The sequence below is a fragment of the Hirundo rustica genome, chromosome 5 (genome assembly GCF_015227805.2).
Source record: "Hirundo rustica isolate bHirRus1 chromosome 5, bHirRus1.pri.v3, whole genome shotgun sequence".
Classification (NCBI taxonomy): Eukaryota; Metazoa; Chordata; class Aves; order Passeriformes; family Hirundinidae; genus Hirundo; species Hirundo rustica.
In genome coordinates this window covers 32024896-32045280 of record NC_053454.1, presented here as the reverse complement: position 1 = coordinate 32045280, position 20385 = coordinate 32024896, and the positions used below count along the sequence as shown (strand labels likewise).

At 41.6% G+C, this 20385-nt stretch overlaps 1 protein-coding gene and 1 long non-coding RNA gene across 3 annotated transcripts in view; one reads left to right on the top strand and one right to left on the bottom strand.

Annotated features, from left to right (window-relative positions):
• LOC120752735 (uncharacterized) overlaps window positions 1-16151 on the bottom strand; it is a 67926-nt gene extending 51775 nt beyond the window's left edge. Inside the window, exons 1-3 of one of the 2 annotated variants that reach the window (XR_005700794.2) lie at window positions 15626-16151; window positions 14493-14648; window positions 4264-4705 (exon numbers count right to left, since the gene is read on the bottom strand). This is a non-coding gene — a long non-coding RNA (uncharacterized LOC120752735). Of the gene's footprint in view, window positions 1-4263; window positions 4706-14492; window positions 14649-15625 lie in introns of those variants that run through there. The other variant, XR_005700795.2, reaches the window with a different exon arrangement.
• Window positions 16152-16291: 140 nt separating this feature from the next.
• On the top strand, window positions 16292-18828 carry SLC25A4 (solute carrier family 25 member 4). Its single transcript, XM_040064257.2, has 4 exons — window positions 16292-16490; window positions 16739-17225; window positions 17503-17643; window positions 17993-18828. Exons 1-4 carry the CDS (start codon window positions 16380-16382, stop codon window positions 18148-18150), a joined length of 897 nt encoding a protein of 298 aa, XP_039920191.1. The 5' UTR covers window positions 16292-16379; the 3' UTR covers window positions 18151-18828.
• Window positions 18829-20385: the final 1557 nt, after the last annotated feature.

Genomic DNA, 20385 nt, shown 5'->3' with positions numbered 1-20385 from the left:
GTCTCCTCTTTTGAATTCACTTCAAGGACTGAGTACTTCAGAACTTGGCACAGTAGAAACAGCACGTGCACAAGAGGCAGAGATTTCTCCAACACGTTCACTAACATATGGTTTAATTGTGGCTAAATCACAGCTTTTCTTTATAATCTTATTGTGTCAAGCTTGGCAAAATTCAATTAAGGTCTCTGTTTTCCTGGGAAAAATTTAAAAATGCATGTTAGTGATGTCAAAGGGCCATAACATAACTAGAATTCTCTCCAGAGCTGCAGGAGCTCCTCTCTCCCGCAAAACTCTCGATAATCTCAAGAGGAGGTTTGGACACCGAGAGCAAATTAGTGTCCAACACAGCCTAGTGCTTCCTTTATCCAAAGTGCATCCTGCCATCTAGTGGCCAGGACATTCCAAAAATACCACTCTGCTTTTTCAGTAGAGAAACTTTATACGGAAACTTTCCCTCCCACACATGTTGCACACGTTTCAGATTTAGGGGGGGGGGGGGGGGGGGGGGGGGGGTGGGGGGGGGGGGGGGGGAGAAAAAAAAAAAGTTTGAAAAACATGGTAATACTTCATATCTATTTTAATGACCTGTGTAGAGACCCTCTGAGAAAAATCACACAAAGTTGAACATTCATCTCCTCTGTCCATCTTGCACTGGCATACATAATGTATGAGTGACTTTTATATCTAGTTCTACACCATACAATAAATATTCTGCTTCTTTTTCTAGTTAACTGCTAATGAGAGATCCATGCATCATAGCTTCAGAGAACCAAGTCATTGGATCCTTTTTTACAAATATAGTTTTCTCTAGCTAAATACTCTAAAGCTGAAGTAGGAGCTACAGACCACATGGTGATAGCAGACATTTAGAAGGAGCAAAGTAGAGCTCGGGGAGATTAATTAGGGGTATATAAGAATGAAGAAGTACAGCCACTGTATAACAATCACCCAGCTATGTCACAAACTGACACGTCTATTCCAGAAAGGTCACTTCTGTCACTTTTCCCAGGTCCCTGCCTACGTAACAACTTTGACTCACTGTTGAGGACGTGCTTAAACTCAGTTTCTGTAAGACTACACGACTGCTACTGCTGACATGAGAGGAGATGGGGAACATATGATGGGAAGGGAGAAAGAGTTGAGCTGTCATTGAGTCATCAGGATCCTTATGCCATCCATGAAACTCCTGATCTACTATGAATTAGTGTAAAGAAGCTGTGTTCTACCAGGTCTGGTGGAATTGAGTTAACTTCATGAAAGCCCATATGTATTTTGGATTTGTGACTAAAACTGTGTTGCTGATGACACACCAGTCTGGGCTATTACTAAACAGTGCTTACACAGCAGAGCATTAAGGCTTTCTCTTTTTCTCACACTGTCCCTGTCTAGTGAATAGTCTGGGGAGGACAGGCACAAGAGTCATAGAATAGTTTGGGTTGGAAGAGGCTTAAAGATCATCCAGTTCCAGCCTTGCTGGCACTGGCAGGGACACCTGCCACAAGACTAGATTGCTTAAAGCTCCATCCAACTTGGCCTTGAACACAGCTAGGGGTGAAGAACCACAACTTCTCTGGGCAACCTCTGCCAGTGCCTCACTGCTCTCACAGTAGAGAATTTCTTCCCAATATCTAATGAAAAGCTGCTCTCTCTCAATTTAAAGCTATTACATCTTGTGTTTTCAAGAAGATGGGAGGGAACACTGCCAGAACAGCTGACTCAATTTGGCCAAAGGATTATTCCATACCGTATAATATCATGCTCAGCATTAAAAATTGGGTGTGAGGTTGTCTCCCAAGGTAGCCATTGTAGCTGTTTCTCAGAGACAGCTTGTGGAAGGTGGTGAATGATTGGCTTTGCATCCCTTTTTCTTTCACTTATTAAAATCCTTACTTGAACCAAAGGATTTTGTAACTTTTGCTCTGCCTATTCTCTCCCCTATCCTGCCAGGGAATGACTGAGTGGCTGTGTGGATATTTAGATGCTGGCCAGGACCAACCCGTCACATCCATCCAAATAGCTTATCATAGCAGATACCAGACAGACATTTCAGAACAGACAGTCCAATGCCACTCTTTGGCTCCACTGATAATGCAATAACGTACTGAAAAGGTGCCTCCAAGACAAGCAGGTCTTTAACTATACCCAAAAGAAAAGTGAGGTACAAGGAAGCAATGAAGAATTATAACTACTGGTGACAACCAAGACAGCTGTTATTTCTTTGTTGAAAGTGGACTGTAGGAGGTGCAGCAGAGCCTCCTGTTGCCAGCCTGGAATAAGTAATGCAAGAAAAGGAATCTATTTGCAGAGGTGAACACAGAAGAAAGCTCTCTGTGAACACCAGTTTCTAAGCTGTTTGACAGGATAGCTTCACATCCCCTGCAGTCTTGAAGAGACTTCAGTTATACCTGTGGTAGCAGGAAGTGCATCTCTTCCAATAATTATTTGTTACTTTCCACTCAGTGATTCCCCTCTGTTCAGGACAACACCCAGAAATGTCCACTAGTGAAATGGGTGAAATGACTAAAGAATCTCAGACACTTAGTGCGAGCCATCCACAGATGTACCTTGGCTAGAAAAACCAGAAGATGGATGCAGCTGGACTTCCAGCTGAAAGAACTAAGAGGATCCTGATGTAAAGCTATCTGTTGCTGTGAAAACACTGACAGCAGTAAACCCCTCCACATCTGAAATAAATGCAACTTACAGAAAAATGCTGAAAAAGAAGAAAATCTGTGCTGAAGCACTATCAGCTGGTGACTAATAACCACCATGAAGCAGATACCTCCACATGTTCAGACAGACAACAATCAAAGCATAATCAGGAGCTGTCAAACTCATTCCTGCAGTGTTGAGATCCCGCTCTTAAAGACAGACAGCAGAAACTGCTCTCTGTACTCAGAATGAAGTACAAATAAAACATGGTAATGCAATATTCCCCTTAAAGATACAGGATATTTGAAGCTACAGCTACAACACCATCCTGAACAAAGGACCAGAATCTCCAACACGACTGAACTAAGAACAATGAAATCATTTTCAGACTTTCAGTCTTCAGGTCATCAGTATGTTGGGCACACTGAGGATGGCAAGGTGGCAGAATATTGTCCATTTGTGGCTTGAAAATGAAAAATCAACTGGAAAAATTTGCATTATTTCCCTGCCTCTTAAATAATCCAGTTACTTAACATAGTTTCCCTTATACAGAAGCACAAATGCCCTGAAAGCATTCAGCTGTAGGCACTATGAAACAGCATGCTGAAGGAAGCGCTCCTAGGAAGTTAAAATTCTATGTCCCCACAGAGAGATTGTTTTGGATGAAGAAAATCATTCTCACCACCATTCAATTGCTTTCTGAAATTCCTACTCATTATTCACCTTTCTCTTTAATTTGTCAGTTATTCCTGAGAAAAATGTAAAAAAAGTCAAAACAATACTAAGAGAGTATACTTTCATATACAATGAAAACAAATGAGGCCTAGGTTAGTGAAGGATTTAACTACTTTAACCAAAGAGTCCATCTTCCCCTTGGAGAAAGGGTCCAATTCCATTTCAAGAAAGTTGCCCACCCTATATGGTAAGTGAAAAATTGTCTCCCTTCCCCCTCCTGGCATGCAGGTTCAGCCTACACTGTTCAGGAATGGCATAGGATTTAATGGAGTTTACAAAATACTGCCTTACATAAACAAATATCAGAGATCTCAAACAACCAGCTGAGCACAGTAATGAATTATTTAGGACACTTTGCTGGCATATGTTAAACGAAACAATTACTTCTGAACTGGTCCTCTGTGACCAGTATTCCTCCAGAACAAGGCACTGAGAAATACACAAGGCCAGTTGAGAAGCATTTAAAAAAAAAAAAAAAAAAATCCTGAGAGCCTGAGAACTACATACAGTTTTTACTGATGTTGCCAAACCCCAAGCACAGAGATATTTCCACCTGGTTACTCAAACTGGTTCCTTAAACCATTTATCCAGCAGCTTCAAGAGGAGTGCAAAGGTGCTAAAGACTGAGGATTTCTCCATTGGTCTCTGTTTGTTGTTTGCCTCTGTAAGGGACTGAGAGCACACCAATGGAAGTTGCTCTGCACAGCTACAGAAAGTAACAAAAACAAAACCAAAATTCCTCAGTATCCAAATACCTGGAAATACCTAGGAAGCCAACTAATAAAAGAAGGATCATGGTCTTTGCAAGTCTGTGCAAATGCTCCTTCTTGAAATGAACTTAGTGATGTTGCCACTTTCCAAGCAATGAAGCCCACAAATTCTCAGCAAATCTTTCACTGCAGGATTTGGTGCAGGCTGGAACTCACCTGTCCCAATGCAGATATTCACAGAGCCTTTAGCTACATGTCAACTCACTGAATACAATGTGAAGGATACACACATGTTTAATGCATAATTTCTTGACTCATCTCAGAAGGTGCTCATACGGCAGCACCAGATTGTGGATCCCTCTCTTCTATCACAGGTGATTTTTCTGTGTTTCAAATTTCACAGACTTCTTTGACTTCTGCAACTTCAGCAGTTTACACTCACAAAGGAGTCACAAATTAAATTAAATAAATGTGACTGGACAGATGTTTATCAGAATGTGGCCAAGAGTGAAATAAAATCAGACTGAACCAGATGTTCCGACTTTGCTTCAATTGCAGTCACACCAGATGCTGGACTGATTTTCCCATCTCCCATTTCTCTGTGAAATCTATGAAAGAAAAGACACAATCAGATTTTACCCATTCCCACTTTTTTTTTCAACCCATATCCTCAAGATCTGACACTACAAGAAAAACTGATCTGGTTTTTATCTTCCATTAGAATTGTTTTCTGCTGTAAATGCTAATGTGATGGAATCAAACACTAACCAACCAAACATCTGGGCTCTGTAGAAAGCAATATGATCACTTCTACTAAACAAGGTCTTCCTGTCAGCTTGGCTGAGCTGTGAATATTGCTTGCATAAATCAGCATCCCAGTCAGACAATGGTATAGTCTCACTCTTCTGCTATTGGGAGCCTGGGAAATTAAGCCAAATGATTGCAAAAATGAAGAGTAAACCAAGTGGAAAGGAAGGCTGAAGGTGCTGGTTACACTGGTTTTCTGTCTTCCCCCAAACAGGCCCAGAGTTATGGCCTGATTATGGTTTACAACACAAGCAGAAAAGTCCTCGCCTTTAAAGTTCAGTTTGTGGTTGCAGACTTGAATGTTAGAAAAGGGTTGCTCTAACAAAATTAAAAGTATTCACTCCTGAAGGCAGGGGAAGCCAATAAACAGCCTCATAGCTCCACTGTTACAGCCACTTCCCAAAGTGAAATCACACCCCTACAAATCATTAATTAACTCATATATTTTGAAAGAAGCTTTTATTTATTTTATTATTCATTAACCACCTGCATAAACAAGTCACCACAAGCCTCTGCACATTGTACAACAATTTGTTGAGTTGCTGACAGGATTAATGACTACAGTTACTTTTATATATCACTGTACAACATTAGCTGAGTCACAAAGTTCTGATCAGTTCTGCATTTATTTAGATTTTATAGATTTTTTTATTAGTCAGAAAATGAGAAGCTTCTTTCCTTTGAAAGGGAGCCACAGGCACATTGATAGCTAAGTCAAAATACCACACAGTTGGGACAGGATGTTTGTGACAAAGAAATTGAAGGCAAGTGCTTTAAAATCAGTACCAGAAAGTGAAACGTGCATATCACATTTAAAGATACAAGCATTAAGATGGAATCAAAGCTAAACATTAATACCTGTTTTTTAAAGCAAAGTAGTGAGTTTCCAGAATCATACACCATGAGCTTATTTACTTCATTAGGGCCATGAAATCAGCCCAGCTGTTATGTTCCAGAGCAGATCCCTAAACACAGCTCTTACAGCTGCTGGGATATCTGCAGATGTGCAAGTGTTCAGGGCTACACAGGCTCCAAGTCTATCAGGAGTATACTGCATCAGGGCCAGGAAATACCCCTTAATGGCAATTCCCTTTCGTTCTGATGAAATATCAGGTTGTTTCCATTTTGCTTCCACGCTGTCTGATGAATTAGCTATGGTAAAAAGGTTCTAGACACCTCCAGGTGTCATGTACTTTGAGAAAGATGGCTGTAGCTTCCTACACAACTTTGTAACAAATACATGTAAGTAGGGAAATTAATGATTCTACATGATAGTAAGTATGGCAAAGCTTTTAGCATCTGAATTATTGATGGAAATTCCTTACTCTGCATCTCCCCTGCACACTGAAACACAAACAAGCAGGTCAAAAAGCATGATTTCTGTCACAAGTTGCTTTGCAGATCCACAAGGGCCCTACCAGTGCTAAACCCCAATAAAACTATTAGCTATGTTCTGTTGCTATGAACAGAACTGCTAGTGAAGATACAAGGGACATTCCAACAGGCTGAAATACTGCCTGAAATGCAAGGAAGTGTTCACCTGCTACTGCTTTCCTGCTTTGTGAAGGACTTCAGGGATTTCATCACCGATTTACTGTTTTCCCCGAATCCAAACAGAAGAGGGCAGCACTACAGCCTGGTTCAGCCTGGCATCAGCTTCTGGAAAAAGACTCCATACGGGCTTTTCTGATGTTTATCAGAAAGGTTATTCCAGGCTACTTCTCTTGCACTGGGCATTGGCCCAGCAGTTATAGGCCCTGTCTACTTAGTAGGTATCTCTGCCTTCCTGAGTCACCCCAGCTATGAAAGGCCATGTTTCCTGGCTCTGCTCCAGCCTGACCTATTCAGGGGAAAATTAATCCTGCTTCAGAAGGCCATTGCTAAAATAAACCCGTGCTTGCTGGAGAGTGGAGAGGTGGCAGGGAAAAGGAGACTATGTAAATGCATGCTTTTCATCCCTTGCCATAATCAACCTCCTCCCATCCACATCACTGCTGCTCCAAACCGAGAACCTCCCCTGCTGAGCTGTGCCCAGTAGGAGAAAGTGCACGGCTTTAGGATAGCCTTCCCAAAACTACATCAATGGGGTCTCTTCTCCTCTCGAACTGAGGATGTCTCAGAAATGGAGGAATAAGGGGAAGAGAAGTGCTCTGCTTATGGTGGTTTCAGTTTTTTAATCTTATTTTGCAGAGGTGAGGAACAGAACAGGAGACAAAAGTATAGAATAAGCTGCTGGGTTCCTGCAACACTGCTGTCTCATGATTTTTCACTCATTTTGCTCTTTCTGTCTGTGGATCATTACCAGTGAACAAGAAAGCCTGCAATTTCAAAAACACATCAAAAAAATTAAGCATGGCATTGATGGAAATGTTTGGAAGTCAGAGAGATATTTTAAATTGCATAAACATCTATTTTATTTGAACTGTTTCTTCTGACCTGAGTCGCTGGTCTAGTTCTATGTAGAAAAAAAAGGTGCTCACCTACAGCAGTGTAACATGTGAAAGGAAATCACAAACAAGCAGCAGACTCGCACAGCTTCTGGGTGACCCCTCCACCCCTCCATCACTACCATCCTGGAAGTTACTTACAAGGTCCAGATTATTTATCCCTGGCTGACTATTTCAAGACTGTTTCATGTCTGCACCACTGTTCATAACATCTCAATTTTCCTCACTATATATGCTCAGAACATCCCCTGTCTTCCATCCCTTTATAGCTGTCTGGAAAACAGAAAATAACTCAATCTCAACTTCTTCCATTATTGTATATTATTACAAAGGAACAGACATTAAATGGAGCAGTAGGACAATTCCTTTTACAGTGTTGACCTGCAAGCCACTTTTACAGCATATATTCATGTATACCTACCTATAATATATGCTGTACATAAATATATGTTAATTTCAAACAATACAGCAACATTTAAGAATGTATATTAATACACTATCTTCATTTATTTCTTAAGATTTATAAGAAAGTATTAAACTGAATTCCCAGTGAATCAGAAAGTGGCAGTCAATCTCCAGGAATGAATTAAATACAGATTGTTTTTTTTCATCAAGCTGAGGTAATACACCACATAATCTAATAGTTTCCTGACTTCTGCTTCTGTCCCCATAATTTGCTCCCTTTCATATCCTGTAAGCTGGGAAAATTCATCTTCAAAGTAATTTTTTGGACCTGGGACTCAAACTGGATTTTTTCCACTGTGAGTTCTGAAGCATTAAAATACCCTATGAAGGGACATGAGGTTTGACGCCATAAAAACCAGAAACTCTGACATCTAAAGACTTTCTCACCCAGTCTTGTCACTCTTTAGCAGGGCAGTTGTCTTCAATATACCAGCATCCCACTTGCTGGGATTTTGGCGTTTCAGCAGACCTATTTTTATTTCATGCATTTTAATAATGTGTGGCATGGAACTGACCTTAATTTGGTATTTTCTTGCAAAATATAGAAAGATTAATATTTCAATTTATTAAAAAAAAATCCTGCCATTATAATCAATACAATTTGAATTATAAACAACAATGTAATTGTGGCCTATTCAACCAGCATGTAGGGTGACAAAAAAATTGATGATTCATTCACTAAGTAGTGCAATTTATTAATTTCTCACTTTCTTGAAAATAAGCTTGAAATTCTGTTACAACTATTGTGCTAATAGCTCTTGCAAGTATGCATAAAAATTACATCTACATTTAATGCATGAAATTGTTTCTCCATTATAAAAATATTATTACCTTGTTTTGCTATTGCAGTGCAGTTATGTGACTGTGCCCAAGTTGTGATTCCATTAAACATTTACTACTGTCAAAAAATCATTTCAGTTTTTCTTACAACATATGAAAATAAAATTACTGTCAGCAAGGAAATTATGAACTATTATCAACTATTTCACAGAAGAAAGACTAGTCTAGAGTAAAATCACAGCAAGAGAAACTCTACAAAATATCTGAAAATGAAGAGGTAAGAACTTGAGCAAGGGCTAAAATATTGACAGTCTTATTTAAAAGAAAATTATTATATTATAACCAGATATATTGTCAGGAATAGCAGATGGAAAACAAATAAATCACTTAAATAATTTAACAATTCAAATCTGTCTGCCTGAAACAAAGGATTTTAAAAATACCTAGAACAGTAGAATCACACACGGAAATAACTTAGAAAACAGAAACCAGGAGATTACCATAACATAAAAAGATCATCTTAAATAATTTTTCATACTCCAAAACTACTGCAACAAGAAAGATGAAAAAAGATGTACTGAAAAGTGCAAAGACCAACTTGAATTTAGTAGAAAAACGACTTGCATTATCTCATTAAGATCTGTACTAAGACAATATTTAGAAGAGTAACCTTGAGCAAAATAGAAAATAAAAACCTACTTAAAAAGCTACACGAGATTTCCTCATATACTCTGACTTGCACCAACATTGTATCAATGATTTTAAAAGGTAATTACAGGTCTACATGGACCTCAGAAGAAAGAGCATGTCCCTACAACTCTAAGAAGAGGCAGGCAATTGAAAACTATGCAAGTCACCAGAGCTATGGAAAGCTGAACACGAGAGTCAGCACACAGGGTACTGCACGAATGAGGTAAAGAATGTTGCACTACGCAAAGAGGGTTGGGTGTCATACTAGACATTCTTCCAACCCAGAAGATTTTCTGAAGAGTATGTTGCAAACTTCAGGTCAGAAGTGTCTGTATTAGTACTTTCACTTTTTAATAGCTTTGTTTTGCCAGGCTCTGAAAACAAACCAGATCTATTTTCTAGGTCACAGAACTTTAGCAGGTGCATCTGAATTCTGCATTCACACAACCCAGTATTTCTCCAGTTTGGAAACAAACAAACATTTAAACCCCACTAGGTAAGGAAGAGAACTTGGTGAAGAACTTTATTTCCTGACCAGGACACGAAACACCTTTGAAATGTTACTGCTAAGATGCATCACTCACTAGCAGCAAGAGAAAATTGCGTCTTATGGAAAATACAGAGGGCTTCAGCCGTAGTTTGGCTTTGCTCTGATCACACAACTGCCAAGGCACTGCTGATACTGTTTGCAGCTGTCACACCTTCCAAGAAATCTGGTGAACACCATGAAAAGCATATCTCTGGCAATGAACTGGAACATGTAGAAAAGCAAAGCACAGTGTGAATTACCACTTAGCACAACTTTTATCTCAGGAAAATAAGACAAAAAGTTATAACAAATAGAATATTTCAAGGTAGTAAGAAGGAAAATGAAGCTTCAAGTACCTATCAAACATAACAGTTAAGACCCTGGAAGTATAGACTTTTCTTGAAAGGCAAACCTTGCCCTGAAGGTCACAGTTTTTGCAAACACTCTCCAGATCTCCTTTCTTCCACGCAAAATTAGTTTAAACTAGAATTTTAAAAAATCATGAATATCTAAACATCAGAGATCCTCTCCGCGTGTATTTTTTCCCTGGAAGCACAAAACCTGAAAATCACTGAATCTAAGAAGGGATACACGTTCCACTATGTAATGGAATATATTTGGAAATTATGAAAGAAATTATCTTCTGCAGAGATCTGCACCAAAAGCAAAAAGTACAACATTCCTTTCAGCTGCAAATTAGGCTTTCAAATTTTCCTATATGCTTGTTCTGGATAAGCTTTAATGGTATTATTGGAACAAACAATCTTGACTTTTAATATTATTGCATATATATAAAACAGCATGTGCAAAAGAGATCTGACAAAACTTGGAAAGCTCTATTCATGCCTTGCTCTATCACACACTGACAAAATGACCTTGAGAAAGTCACTTCACTTTTCTTTGTCTTTTCTTCCAAAATACAAATCCAAATGAGGATAATGAGTTATGCTTTATACTGAAATATATTTACCAAAGAAGAGCTAGTAAATAGTAAATTAATGATTACGGAGTCTAACAAGTAATTAATTTGCTAATATACATGACTTACAAATTGTCCACAATACCTCTGCTTTATGAGTTTATCAAAATCTGTAATGTGTAGTTATGTTTGCATCATGACTGCATTAATAAACAACTAATAGATATTCTAGAGTACTGTAAATGCTTATGATAGCCTGTAGAATCCATTAATTATCCACTGTAATGCACACCTGTGACATAAAAGATGATTTTTGTTCTCACAGCACATTGAGACCTATGATAAAAACCCACTGGAGTCCTGAATCTTAGCAATACTGTTATTCTGTCTACAGCACACCAAGTATTTACTGCACAGTCCTACAGAGAAGTGAAATTAATTTCAGAGTAAAGACTGTGATTGCAATTCTTCAAACAACTAGAGCAGCAGAAATTAGTGCTTGTCTGATTTCAGTACCAGATAGTTTCTGGTTTAATTCTATTGCTCTAAGGATCTGACACCTGTGTGAAATAAACAAATCTCCAATGAGAAACAAATCCTGCAGTATTGATGCTTGATTTGTTTTCCTTCTCCCTGGTTCCTCATACCCCACTCTTTTCCAGTGATCTTTGCCTTCTCCAGTACCTCAGAGTGGCCACTAGTGAAGTCAATGAAGCATTGAAAATTGAAAAAACATATTAACCTTAGGTTAGTTGCCATCACCAGGGCAATTTTAATGCGGTAGAAGACATTCAGTTAACACATACACTTTCATTATTAGTTCAGTCAACAGGGAATGTCAAAAGTATAACATGCCTGGCCACACACATGCACCAAGAGGAAACCAGTTACTGCAGACTAGGGAGACTGTCTATCTTGGTTAACCTTCTTTGTGGGCTATTTCTTCACATCTCTCGTGTGCTCTCTTGCTCCAACTTATTTCTGTACTCCTCTAGTCTTCCCTCCCCACCTAGACTGGTTTCCTCTCTCCCTTTTTATTCCTTCAGATGCTGCTTCTTGATTCTTAAACAATCTACCCAAGGCAATGAGCTCTACCCCTTACTCTGTCTCCTTGGTGCTATTTTCCACGCCTACACTTCTCTATCCCCACTCTCAAGACTTTACCATTGCTCAGTTGGCCCTTCTTGTATTCCCGTTCTTTCCTTCTGCCTGGTCCACTCCCCTTTCTCCTCTACACTTGCTGCAGCTAGGAGATACACTTTAAATACTTCCACAGGCCTATTAAATCCCAGTGTCCACACATTCTGGATGCCCTTGCCCGACTCTCTGCAGGTTCAGTTTCTTACAGAGACCTCCATTCTCTCCATCCCACCCCACCCCCTACTCTCACACTGAGGCTACCCTCACCATCCACCCCATCACATTTTGTTTGCTTTTGAGCAATATCTCAGCTCTTTTCCCCTCTGAAGAACTGCTGGTCATCCATCCAGCCAGCTCCTGATCAGCTTTCTGTGATTTCAACTGTCTTTCTTCCCTTCTTCACAATTTCTCACGCTCATCCTCAGGAAGCTTCCAAGCTTCACGCTGATGTCCTTAGTGGCACTCTGTAGCAATCACCTGTATGTCTCCTTGCCTAGGCCCACTCATTGCCCCTTGCACTTCTCACTCAGTGTTCTGCTCCCTGAAAGAGCCACTCTTTACATATGGTCTGCAGCAAGAATTGCTTTCCCCCCGGTCTTTGTTATCCCATCCTTCCTCTCTGATCTTTTGCCTTGCCTGCCATGTCCTTCCTCATATCCTCTCACTTGCTCTTTCCATCATTTTCATCTCATCAGATGGAGAATATCCCATCTAATCTCAGCCCACTTCCTCCTCCTTCATCTTTCTTTTCTAGCACAACTTGTAGACTTGCTCTGTTTCTTACTCTCCACTCCTATCTCATGAATTATGAAGTAGGATTGCCAAGCACATAACTCAGTCTGTCTTCAGCTTCAAATTCCTGGCTTATCTGTGATCAGGTTTACTTCATCCACAACCATTTAATTGCCTCCCCTTCCAGTTGTGCCATCCTTATAAATTATCTCCCCACTTTTCCAAGTTAAATGAAGACCTGCACTTTTCAAGTGCTCTCTTCCTGAACATTTTCTGCACAAATCCTTGCCAAAGGAAATATTAATATACTCACTTCCTACAAGTTTATTCCTTGTGTCACAGGTTGGGTATTTCTTTCCCTCCTATGTCCCATGCTTGTCCTGTTACAACAGAACTCCTGATCTGTTTCATATTAATTTTTATCTACTTCCTCAGTTTTCTTCTGAAATGTTGACCCTCCTCCAACTCCTCATCCTCACATTACAGACACACTCTAATAAACAAACACACCTTGTGTTGACTCTTACTGCTATTTCCAGCACTAACACTTCTCTTCTCAATGTGCTGCTTACACTTAATGTCCAATTTTCCCTCTCTCCAGCTCAATGTAGGCTGCTAAGACAGGTAACACCAACACCCATCTAGAATAAACCTCGCTAATGCCTGCCTAAAAGAAACTCAAGGTTCGCACTGCTTTGTCCTTGATCACCTTTGTCATCACCAACCTCATTATTCCTCTTCGACTGATTCCTTGTGCTCCCCCTCGTGTCTGCCATCAGGCTCAGACTGCTGACTTTTGATGAGAAGCTTTTTTATTTTGTGTTTGGCCTAGCCTCAGTGCTAGGGTTTCCACTGTCTTGGATATGTAAGTAAACAAGGGTATGCACCACTTTGGAAAAGCTGATCTCCTGTAGTGTTTCAAGCTGGCTATTCACACACCAAAGCACAATGCAGCCAGTCACTACTCTCTCTCAAAAATGTAGATCTAGGTTATTTTTAGCTCAGAATTGTAAGAACAAAATGCAGTGCCTTTATGCTATGTCAGCAGTGTAGAATACCCACAAACTCAGCCTAAAAAGAAAAATAATCCATCCAAAGCTACAAAGATCTAAGGAAGATGAAGCTTGAAAGACTGCTTTCAGTAATTCAGAGAGACTGCATTTTCAGATCTGTTTTAACCATTTTTCTAGGAAAGTATCAGAATGTTGAATAACAAACACCAACTAACTGCATGAAAAACCAAAGGTTCTTTAGCTTTTATTAATGACATTTCCAGTTAGTGCTGGAAATGCTTATGCTTGAGGTACTGGTGGAGTTAGCAGTAAATTTCTTACAGGATATATTTGAACTTCTACACTAAGTAGCAAACTGCCCCTCATCATCATACATAGGAAAGATCCAAAGCAGGCATTTGGAGCAAAAATCAAACAAATGAAGAATAACTCTCAAAGTAGCCAACATATGTCCTGGTCCAGGCCTGTTTTTGTTAAAATTGTTTGAAAGCAAAGTTTCTCCTGGAAATGGATATCTGGGCTCAGAGAAGGGAAAGCAGAAGCAGAAAAAGTGGCAAGTCACTTGCTATTTTTTAAATACTGGCAGTTATGGGTAAACAATACTAGTGCTACAGAAATATCAGATCAATCTCTGTGAATGTGATGATGATACCCAGCAATAACTTCAAAAACTAACTAGAATTCTTGTGATAAAGACTTCACTAAAATGTCATTTTAAAAACCCCAACAATTCAAATGATTAAAACAAATAATTAAAACTTCCTACCAATCTAAATCAAAGATGGTGGGGAAGGGGCTGGCAAACAATCCTTTCAGGTTAGGCCCCCACTGTCTTTCCTCCCCAGCAGCATATCACTGCCACCTCCCACTCACCAGACACCAGTCAGCAGCGTTGACACCTGAGTGCACACCCTGAGGAGACTTTATCAATCTGGGTAGTCAGGCAGCAGCTCTGAGCACCGCTATCCCAGGGGTCTGTGTGAAATCAGCTAGCAGAAGCCTCAAGATGTTAAAAGGGTGTTTGCTTTCCTGTGAAAAGAGGAGACACCAGACCTGGTGAGTGAAATATGAGGGGAAAAAAGGAAAGGTCAAAGGTAGCAGGCAGCCACATTTGTGGCTAAAATACAAAACAAAATGAAACAAAACAGCCTTCAACTCAGTCTAATTCTAGGGATCCCCTATGCACCTGCTTTTGGTCCTTGCTTGGGGAAGTATCTATTGGAGGAGGGGGGGGAAGCGGGGCAGGCTCTCTTCCCCTTTCTTAGAAGGTGGGGAAAGGCTCCATCTTCTCAGGAAGCCAAGGTACAAAGGGTGCTTTGGAAATCACAGCTGACATCCACTTCTCACACTTGAGGCTCATAAGAAGAGACCTCAACAGACCTAAGAGCAGCAGAGGGCAAGAGAGACAGGGGATCAAATGTACCATCCCATTGACTTATGCTAACAAACACATTGGTGAGAAGAGATGCACTGCCCTGTCAAGAATGTCTCTTTGTGGGACAGCCAAGATTTAGCCTCTACATTAAGATAAATTATATTTTCAGTACTGATACCCTATTACCAAATCAAGAGAGACCCTTACAAGTTCCTCGGTAGAACATTTTTCTGTCTTAATAGCTCTTTATGGCAAACTCCTTGGTATGCATCTGTACCTCGCTGCATTGCCTTTTACTTAACTATTCCATACAATTAAGTCACCCAACAACGAATCATAAGCTTCTGCTTTCTTATGTGGATCGCCAGAAAGAACAGATGAGAAAGAGATGGGGATGAGAAACTAATTGGGGGACCATTTAATCTTCATTTGAGATTCAAACATTTTTCTAAGAACCAGGCACTGCATGAAGGCAGAGCTTCACTACAGCCTTTACTCTTTCTTTCTCACTTGGTGCTCGTCTAGCAACTTCAGCATGCCTGGGCATGTGCTTCGCACGGTCTCCTCCCTTCCCTCCCTCTCTCTCTCTCTCTGAAGAGGGCATCGCCTGTGGGTCTTGCGAGGGTCTGACCTTGCAGGGGTGAAATGAGGGTACAATGCAGAGAGGCACGCCGTCTCCTCCTCGGGAAAGCCGAGTCCCAGAGCATGCCGGGGTATTTAAAGCCCTCGATGCCCGCAAGTTCCACACAGGGCGTACAGCATGAAGCGGCTCTCTGGCCTTGACTCAAGAGAGGTCCAGTCCAGTCCTGGTCACTGGTGCCTATGAGCACAGCACCACCTTCCAGGCTGGCGGCGCAGCCCTGGGGAGCTTTGCTGTTGGGCACGACATCCATGTCGCCCCTCTATGCGCGAATCCACGCAGATGAGGGCAAGGCTTAGAGCACTCTCAGCTGGCCGGTCGCACTGTCAGACCGCTCCGGGCAGGCTTCTACCCCTCAGCCGCCGCCTCTCGTCTGCACGGAACTCGCACGGCTCGCAGCGCTCCTGCCAGCTCCCCATGTTCCCTCCGGTGCCTCCCGGGAGCTATAAATACAGCGGGCACATGCCCTGACACCGCGTTTCCCAGCAGGCAGCAGATAACTTTAATTTGCCCTTTAAACGTCCCGGGCCCCGCGTCCCTCGCAGCCGCCGCTCAGGGAAGATGGCGGGGCGGGCCCGGCGGGCTGCAGCCAATGGCCGCGGCCCGGGGGGGCGCCTCCTCCTATCGCGAGAGGCCGCGGTCTATAAGCGGGGCGGCGCGGGGCGCGGGCACATTTGTCCGGCGGGGTGGGGAAGTGTCCGCTGGTTGCCTCTCTCCGGGCGGGGCTGTCGGACCGGCTCGCGGCATGGGTGACCAAGCGCTCAGCTTCGTCAAGGACTTTCTGGCCGGCGGGATCGCCGCCGCCGTCTCCAAGACGGCTGTCGCCCCCATCGAGAGAGTGAAGTTGCTGCTGCAGGTGAGGGGGCGACGGGGGGCGGCGGTGCCGCGGCTCAGGTGGTGCCGGCGCGGCGGGCGCTGCCCGGCGTGACTAAATATGGGAAGGAGCTCGGCCGGCTCCGGTTACGCGGGAGCTGCCCGGGACGTTCAGCACCGCCTCGGGCTGGCGGGAGCGGGGCCGGCCCTTTCCGTGCCCTTCAGCGTGTGGGGTCACCTCTGCGGTGCCCCTCTCTCACCGTGCCGTCCTCCTCCTTCTCCTCCCTGCAGGTCCAGCATGCCAGCAAACAGATCACGGCCGATAAGCAGTACAAGGGCATCGTGGACTGCATAGTCCGCATCCCCAAGGAGCAGGGCATCGCCTCCTTCTGGAGAGGCAACTTGGCCAATGTCATCCGGTACTTCCCCACCCAGGCCCTTAACTTCGCCTTCAAGGACAAGTACAAGCAGATCTTCCTGGGCGGAGTGGACAGGCACAAGCAGTTCTGGCGCTACTTCGCAGGGAACCTTGCGTCCGGGGGTGCCGCGGGAGCCACCTCCCTCTGCTTCGTCTACCCGTTGGATTTCGCCAGGACCCGGCTGGCGGCTGATGTGGGCAAAGGAGCCTCTGAGAGGGAGTTCTCTGGCCTGGGCGACTGCATTGTCAAGATCTTTAAGTCTGATGGCTTGAAGGGCCTGTACCAAGGATTTAGCGTGTCTGTTCAGGGCATCATTATCTACAGAGCCGCCTATTTTGGGGTATACGACACGGCCAAGGGTAAGAAGTGCACGGAGGAGTGACTGCAAGGGAAGATCCGTTCAGTAAAGGCACTCTAGGGCACTTGGTAATACAAGGACAAGCAGGGCTTGGCTCAGCACCAGTTGAGTGCAGTGCTAGAAATGTGCACAGGTGTTTCTGACATGCATTCCTGCCTCCCCCCACTCGCTGCTCTGAGACGCCTTGGGTTTGGATGAACTCTGGGGTTGGTGGGTGATTATTCCTTCCACAGCCCTTTCCCTCTGTACTGATTCCGTTCATTTGTTCTTGATGACAGGTATGTTGCCTGATCCAAAGAATGTGCATATCGTAGTGAGCTGGATGATTGCCCAGAGTGTCACTGCAGTGGCAGGGCTGGTTTCTTATCCTTTTGATACTGTGCGACGTAGGATGATGATGCAGTCTGGCCGAAAGGGAGGTAAGATTAAGTGCTCCTGTGGTCTTCTGGCTGCAAAAAGTTTCTCTTCGTGAAGATAAGATAGGAGATACTGGGGATTTTTTTTTGTCTTATGGAAAATTAATAACCTTCTCATTGGAGTCCTTAAAAAACCTACAGGGAATGCATTGCTGGTTATTTCTGTCACGTTGATCTATAGGACTGAGTAATTACTTGATTTCCTATGGGGAATTAATTTTCCTTAATCGATTACTAAATTTTAAATCCTCAACTGTACTTTGCTTATTCTTTGTTGTTTTAAAGATACAACAGTTGAAACATACTTGCTGTATAACTTCAAGCCTTCTAACCTTTATGTTTGTTTCCACAGCTGATATTATGTATAAGGGCACAATTGATTGCTGGAGGAAGATAGCTAAAGATGAAGGATCCAAAGCGTTCTTCAAAGGTGCCTGGTCGAATGTGTTGAGAGGCATGGGCGGAGCTTTTGTATTAGTACTTTATGATGAAATCAAGAAATATGTCTAAAACTTAACATCATAATGCAGTAGTTCAATTGTTCTCAATCAACTTTTTTAAAAATATAAACTTGTGATGTAATGGACAACAAGATATTTCCTAGGGAAACAGAATAAAATTTGAGTAACATATCTGGCTGAGATAAGGATGCATTAATTTTAAAATTGTCCACAACATCACGGTTACATTTTCTATGAGAATTCTTCCACCATTTGTATTGGAACCTGTGTATATATAATACTTCAAAATGCAAGTAATAGATTTTGTCTAAAGACAAAATATAAGTGGTTTATAACCTAGTCTAAAATCTAATATTGTGAATTCTTAATAGATTATCATAAATATTTATTATACTAAGTAATGTCTCTAGCTACCCAACACTGTGATGACATAACATGAATTAAAATCATGTTTTCTTCTACAGCTCTATTTTCTAATATACTAAGTGAAAAGTATGTCTGAAATAATAAAGTATACTAAAGCACCAGGCTTAGTTCCTAACTGCAGCCTTTTCCCTGACAAACTATACAGTAAAATGTTTGAAACCATAATCTGATTCAGACATACTTTGTAAAATATGGAAATAGTGTTTCAAAAATTCCCTGTATTGTCACAAAGGAAAAAGTTGTCTGCTCTGATGTTCAATTGAACTAAAACTGAAATGAAATAAATTAATATATTAATGAATTTTTTCCTGTTGTTTTCAGTACACTGAACACATAAGCCTGTCCTCCAAGGTGATGTGCTAATCAGGACACTGTTAGTGGCTGTCTCTTGAAAGTTTTTTCAATAGAGCTTTAGGTGAAGTTATTGGTAATTCTACAATTCAAAACCAAGTGGATTCAGTTTAAGGGGACTGCAGCCAGCAGTCTTAGAGATAAACTTCCACCTAGTCCTCGCTGCTTATATAATTTGTTCATACTACTCTTAACTTTGAAGCATCTCCTCATTGAATAGTGCAGTCATTACTGCTTATTTTACTTGAAAAATTATTCTAGAATTGAATGCTCAAGAGTTATTTTAATAACTACACATTGAACCATTATGAACACATTGCACTACTAATTACCAGTGAGATCAGAATGTGCTCAATACACTTTTTAAAATTTAGATGCTGCAGGGTTGTGAATGCATGGCAAAACAGACTCTCTGATTAGGCAAAGGAAGGAAAGTGAGGTGTGGCCATTGCAGTTGTTCAGTTGGACTACACATAGAGAAGCATTTGCTATGTATCCACCTAGGACAAAACCCATAGAATCAGAGCATAGTTTGCATTGGAAGAGACCTTAGAGTCCATATAGATCCAAGCCCCTGCCATGGGCAGGGACACTGCCTACTAGACTCAGTTCCTGGCCTTGGACACTTCTATCGTTGGGGTGTCCACAACTTCTCTGGCAACCTGGGTAAAGTGGTAAGACTAAGCAAGTAATAATCAAATCAACTTTTATCTCCCTTCATCTTTTATTACTTCATATGTATGGCTTCCAGTTTTCCTATATTTGAAACATTTGTCAGATGCAGGTAAGTCTTAGCTCACTGGCACTGGGCATGAGAGGCTCGGGTTGTCTGCCAGATTCAGACCAGCAGCTCTGTTCTCCCTGAAGGCAGGTACCAGCCACTACCCAGTGTCTGGAAGCAACATCTCTCCACTTGACAAAAAGCATTTCGGAAATACAGGTCCAAAAACTTTGTATGTTTTAAACTAACCCAATACAGATTTTTTTTTTTTTTTTTTTCTGTCCCAGGACAAAACTTGGCCTGATTATTTCATCTCCTTTTTTTATGGTTACTGTCTTAAACACTTGCTTTTCTAGATACCTGGTCTGTTTTCTTTCCCATAGTAAATAACTAGGATTGGAATCTATCAAACCCTAAGTTTATGAAGAAGGTATTTCTACTGCTTTTAAAGTATACTAATTTTTCTGCCAGTTTCTGCTCCTTTTCTTTTTCTCCTTCCTCTACACTTCCCTAATGGTGCCTTAAGAGAAGCTTGCTAACACAATCCAGCTATCCAGTTCTCATTTAGCTCACTGTTAAGGCTTGCAAGTGGCATTTGGATGTGCTAGGGAAGATCTAAGTTGGCTACAAAGAGACACTGTAATAGGCAGAGATACAAAACCTTGGGGGAAATGTATATCTGAATAAGATAATTAAGAGGAAGCAAAGAAACTTCAAGTAAGTGTAAATGAAAGAAATTACATTCTAGAGAAAAAGGCAAAATAGAAAGACTAAGGACTATTAAAA